Source organism: Ornithorhynchus anatinus, chromosome X3 (genome assembly GCF_004115215.2).
Source record: "Ornithorhynchus anatinus isolate Pmale09 chromosome X3, mOrnAna1.pri.v4, whole genome shotgun sequence".
NCBI classification, from domain to species: Eukaryota; Metazoa; Chordata; class Mammalia; order Monotremata; family Ornithorhynchidae; genus Ornithorhynchus; species Ornithorhynchus anatinus.
In genome coordinates, this window is record NC_041751.1 from 31,560,035 (window position 1) to 31,566,084 (window position 6,050).

Consider the following 6,050-nt stretch of genomic DNA (forward strand, 5'->3'; position numbering starts at 1 on the left):
TGGGAAAAGAGAGAAGCAGGGTGGGGAGAGGTGGGATGGGGGAGAAGCAGAGATGGGAAAGAGTAAATCGCCTCCGTCAACTTCAGGACACCAGCGATGGATGGTCGCAGCACATTAGGGTGCCTTGCTCACTGGTCGAGAAGCAGCGTTTTATTGGTGAGGCGGAAGTAAAGCTGTACTGAATTCAAGCATGTTAAAGTTGGTTTCCCTTGCATTTATTCATACTTTAAGAAAGCATTCCAGGGAACTGAATAACGATAGCTGCAGGAATTCCTATTAACTAGTCCGGACTGCATGTGTGCTTTCTCCTCAAGGTAAGCATCTGCTTGGAATGCAATAGCAGCAAATTGCGTGGACTGAAACGAAAATGGATTCGCTGCTCAGCACAAGCAACCGTCTTGCATCTAAAGAAGTTCATTGCCAAAAAACTTAACCTTTCGTCTTTTAATGAGGTAATCTTTCACCCCGACATGAGACATTCCATCTACAGCCTTATTACCAGTCAACGCACGCACTCCCCTTTATAAAGGACATTTTGCAATGTATATGACTTGAAATGTTATAAAAGGATAGAAAATATATTAAAGGCAGCATGATATAGTATTGCAAACTACAGATCTTGGCTTGCTCTAATCTCCAACCCTCATTCTCAGGATAGACTTGTCTTCTTCATAGATTTACCATTAAATCTACTGTGTTGTATTAAAAAAAAAAAATTATCTGTAAAAAAAAAAAAAAAAAAAGACAGTTCTTCCCCTAAAACAAACGGTATGTATAACTGCCTGGGTACAGACAGCTTTTCAAATTAGTGTTAAGAATCTACCAGCTTCCCTTCCTTCAGAAATAATGTAGGGAAAAAATAGATGAAATCGGCCCTGCTTACCTGATGAAAATTATTCCTTGCCCTGGGTGAATGGCTTTTTACAGAACTGCCCCAACCCCCTATTTTTATTCGTGTGAGTCCAAGACCGAGCCAAAGTTGCCGAGGCCAAGGCTACTCCGAGTAGAAGGATGGGCTTGATGGCGATGGACTCGAAGGAGATTTTCCACCGTATTCTGGGAAAGATGTTGCGATTTAGCCTTTGATGCCTCCATAGCAAATGCTTCCACTTGCAGCAGTGGAAGGCTATGTTCTGGATACATTCGATTCCCTTATCGCCATCTCCAAGAGATTTGCAGGATTAATTATATGAGGACCCCAAATTTTCTCGATTGGCCAGTTTTAGAGATGTCTGCTGGCATTGCGGTTTGTCAGCCCGGCTTGTAGTTGCACCGTGGGAGCCATAAATCTGTAGTCATAATAAAGGTAACCATTTTGGTGTTTGTTCATGGATCGCTATGTGCCAACCACTGGACTTAGCACTGGGATAGGTAGAAGATAAACAGGACAGACCCAGTCCCTTTTCCACTTGGGGCTCACAATCAAGTAGGAGGGAGAAGAGGTATAGAATTCCCATTGTACAGGTGAGGAAACTGAGGCACAGTTAAATGACTCACCCGGGGGTGCACAGCGGGCAGGTGGTAGAGCTGGGATTAGAACCCAGGTCCTCTGACTTCCACACCCCGTGTTCTTTCCACTAGGCCACATCGCTTCTCGGTGTTCTCAGTATTCCAGTGCCTTTGGCAGATGTCGGTCGTCCGAATTTTCTCAAATTCTAACCTCCGTGACCTGGTTTTAAACTCAGAGAAGTACCCAGCCGTAGGGACATTGAGAAGACCGAACTACTGACATCACAATCAAATGGCAAACAGCTTACTTTTTCTAGGCCATGTATTTTAAACTGAAATGAGTATTTGAATGGTACGGTATGTGATACAGTTCTGCCGGAATCTAAACACCCGTTCCCCTTCTTTCAGCTGGACATATTATGCAACGAAGAAATCCTCGGCAAGGACCATACACTCAAATTTGTAGTCGTTACTAGATGGAGATTTAAGGTACGTTTCAATCGCTTCGAATAATCCATTCTTCAAGTTCTCAAGATACTCCCTTACATAACAACAACTTGTATTTACATCGCGCTTTTCTCCGGGGAGCTTAAGAATCTCTATAGACGTCGGAATAATCATTCGGTTTCAGAGGAAGGTCAGTGGAAAGTGGGAATCGACAGTAGCCCGGTAGATTTCAAAAAAGAAAAGGAAAAATCATCAGGCCTGCGGGCATTCTGTTTGATGCACAGAGTTTGGGTCGACTCTTCCAAGCGACTGAAACTGCCCTCGTCCCCGACACGTCCAGAGAAACTCTTGCTGCAGTATCATCTGATACTCACCCCAGCCCCACAGCACTTCCGTACAGATCCATCTGTCATTTAGTATCTGTCTCCTCCTCCTCCAGTCTCTAAGCTCCTTGTGGGCGGGGACCATCTCTGCTTACTCTTTTGAACTCCCAAACGCTTAGTACAGTGCTCGGCACACAGTAGACGCTCGGTAAACGCCATCGATTGATTCCGGTCCTACCACGAGTGGTCCAGAGTGGCGTATTAATTGGAAATTTAAGGATAAAAGACAGTTTGATTCTCCAGAATATTGCTTATTGCTATTGCTTATATCCTTACAACTTCATTCAGTCCAGTCAAAGGCACATGACAGGATAACTTACATAGATTCAGATATACACGCTCTGCAGACATGGGTTTGCTCATTCTAATTCCCCTCCATCTCACGTCCCCTGTTTCCATCCCAGCCTTAATAGCGATCGTGGGACTTAAGCGCTTACTATACGTCAGGCACTGTTCTAAGTGCTGGGGTAGATGCAAGATGATTGGGTTGGACACGGTCCCTGTCCCACAGCGGATTCACGGTCTTAATCGCCACTTTACAGATGAGGTAAGAGGCGCTGAGAAGCTAAGTGACTTGCCCAAGGTCACCGGGCAGGCACGTGGCAGAGCCGGAATTAGAACCCGGGACCTCTGACTCCCAGGCCTCTGCATTAGGCCATATCGGACCTCGTCCGTAGCCACTGCACTAGGTCATGCAGAGGGGGACCGAGTCCTGAAAGATGCGGCAGGGGATTCATCGTTGACCCGAACAAGTCTCTCCCGCTTTAGGCTCCTCTTTTGTCCTTCTCAGTCACTTTCACGGGCTCTTCACCCACCTCTCACCCCCTAACAGTGGGTGTCCCCCGAGACTCCATCCGCGTCTGCTTCTTTCGTCCCTTTGGGGAGCTCGGACACTTATGTGGTAATGTCTCCCCAGTCTACCTGGTTAGCCCCAACCCTGCATTTCTTCTTGCCTCTAGGACCTTTTCACGTTGGGTGTCCCCCGGACACCTCCAGATGTCTTCAGCCGAGCTCCTCAACTTCCCTCCCAAATCCTCTCCTCCACTGAACTTCCTCCACAGCCGTCCACCGTTGACGACACCAGTCGGTCAACGGGGTTTATTGAGCTCCTACCGGGTGCCGGGCACTGTACTAGATGCTTGGGAGAGAACAGTACGGTAGAGTTGGGAGCTGACCATCCTTCCCAATTCTGAAGACTGCAACTGGGGCGTCATCCTTGGACTCCCACCCTTGCTTTCACCTTCCATTTTCAGCCCGTCACCAAGTCCGGTCGGTTTTTCTGCTACAGTGTTTCTAAGGTCTGCCCCCTTCCTCTCCATCCAACCCGCCCGCACGCTCTTCCGGGCACTTGTCCCCCATCCCAACCCGACTTCTGGATCAGTCTCCTCGCAGGTCTCCTCCCTGCTTGTACTGAACGTGGTTAACCATTCTGCCTCGCATCAAACGGAAATTCTGCTTTAAGGCACTCCGTCACGACTACTCCCCGACTCCTCTTCTTTCGGGCCCCGATTTTTGAGCTCGTCGGGGGCGGGGATCACCTTTGCTAATTCTGTTGTTCTCTCCCAGATGCTTAGTATAATGCCCTGCGCCGAAAAGACGCTCGCTAAATACTTGGGTTGACTGTTTGAACCAGACGGGAGGAAGGGAGGTTCTAAGGGACTGAGCAGGAAGCAAAGCTGCCCAGTTCTCTGTTTGAAGTGGAGATTGAAAGTGGCATGGAGGTCGCATTGCTCACATGAGAGGTTGCATCTGCCTCGGTTGTGATTCGCTGCAGGTGCAGGGCGTGCCCGGGACCTAATTTCCCTGACGTTTTCAGAAAAATGACTCTTCAGTCTGGCCCAGATTCATTTGGGGGGTCTGGGTTTATGGATAATCGTTTCGTGTTCGATTTTCATTTATGGCGTGAATGTTAGCAGCAAACGTATTTTAGAAACCGCATCTACGGATTTGCTTTCGGACATTTATTTATTGCGTTTATTTATGTACACAATAAATATATATATATGAGCCTATTTGTGCCTGACCCTATGCTTGGCTCCATTAATGAAAGACTCTTTTTTGATTCTTTCACAGAAAGCACCTCTACTGCTACATTACAGACCCAAAATGGACTTGCTCTAAGGGAACTTTATCGTCCTTCTGGACAAAGTTTTTTGCAAAGACTATCATCGGGCACCTTCTTAGTGCATCACTTAACTTGCATATGTGACCCAAAACGGAAGAATCGTTCTGGAAAACTAATGATCTCACTGCAGACCATTCTTCAGAATATTTCTCCTAGGTGGTGTGTGACTCATATTTCGGGACAGAATATTTATACCTTTTTGTATGAACGAAAAAACTCACGATTCAACAAGACACTACCAGCACTAGGTTTACAGATACTGAAAACACTTCACAGTTTTATGTAGCCGAATAGAATTCATCTCTTTGTTGCAATTACACAGAAATAGATGAGTAAGTGTAGGGTGATAGACGTTACTCTTCTGACACCAAATTCCCTCGGTTCCTTTCCTATTTTTTGAAAAGTTCACAAGTCATTTCAGTATCTCTTACGAGTTTGGCCCGATTCTGTGCCACAGACCTCTTTTGGCTTTCAGTAAATCCTTCCTAGGTCGTTGAAAATTCCCTTTGGTGCTGATATTTATGCTGTTTTTAACTTCCCGAATGCTTAATATATAGCCATTTCACTTAAACATATATTTTAGACTCTATCAGTAGGGAAACTCTTTAATTTGGGGTTCAGTTGTGGCTAGCTCAGTTTCCATGCTCTCTGTTGCTATGTACGATAATACAGTCAAGGGATTTCTCCTGATCGGTCCCGGGATTTTACGGCAGCATGAATACCATCAGGTGGTCTAACGAGTGCATACACTTGTGCTTCATAAACCACTCAGATTCATCTTGAGGTCGATATGGCAAAGGTAGCTAAGGCTTGCAGAATTCCAGCCTTATTTGGGGGAGGATTTTCTTCAGCGAGAGCCTTTGTCTCTCAACGCGTCACGGAGACAGAGTAACCGAAGTATTTCTCATTAATTTGTGGTGTTCAGCAGCAGAGTGATGGCCCACGTGGTTGTTTCAAGAGTTTAGCAGTGATACGATATTTGCAGACCAATTCTAGTTTTCCTTTAGACACTTTTCATGGAAAATAACCAACATTTTGTTTTAATGGAATCGATTCACGGGAAGCAGCGTGGCCTAGCGGAAAGAGCATAGGCCTGGGAGTCAGAGGACCTGCGTTCTATTCCCAGCTCCGCTACTGATCTGCTGCGTGACCCTGGGCAAGTTCCCAAACTTCCGTGCCTCAGTGCGCTCAACTGTATTTTTAAAAAAATTTTTTATGGTATTCAAGTGCTATGTGCTGGGCACTGTTGTGAACACTGGGTAGAGACTCGTAGGTTCTTCTGTCCACCCCAGCGCTTCAAACAGTGCTTGAGGCATAGTAAGCGCTTAATAAATACCATAATAGTTATTGTTTAATTATTACCCATTTGGTCTCATCTTTATTTTTTCTCTGTTCTATCAATCCGGAGAAGTGCTTTGAGCGAGGTCACACAGCGGACAAGAGGCAGAACTGGGATTAGAACCCAGGTCGTTTGCCTCCCGGGCCCGTGCTCCTTCCACTCGGCCACGTTGCTTCTCCCGATCAGCGCGCTTTGTAGCGGATACCCGATTTGCGATTTCAAGGAGAGGGATAGCGAGCCCACACATCCAAAAACCCCCAATCCTCCCCAAATATCTTAGGATTACTAGTGAATCGAAGGTGGTTTC

The 6,050-nt window shown here is 46.2% G+C and overlaps 1 protein-coding gene across 2 annotated transcripts in view; it reads left to right on the forward strand.

The window, feature by feature from the left end:
- PCGF3 (polycomb group ring finger 3) overlaps window positions 1-4,907 on the forward strand; it is a 67,505-nt gene extending 62,598 nt beyond the window's left edge. For both annotated transcript variants that reach the window (XM_029054007.2, XM_007672835.3), the window contains 3 exons: window positions 315-452; window positions 1,858-1,938; window positions 4,353-4,907. In XM_029054007.2, the coding sequence (XP_028909840.1) occupies window positions 315-452; window positions 1,858-1,938; window positions 4,353-4,400 (267 nt within the window). In that variant the 3' untranslated portion in view covers window positions 4,401-4,907. The remainder of the gene's footprint in view (window positions 1-314; window positions 453-1,857; window positions 1,939-4,352) is intronic.
- The last annotated feature ends 1,143 nt before the right edge of the window (window positions 4,908-6,050 follow it).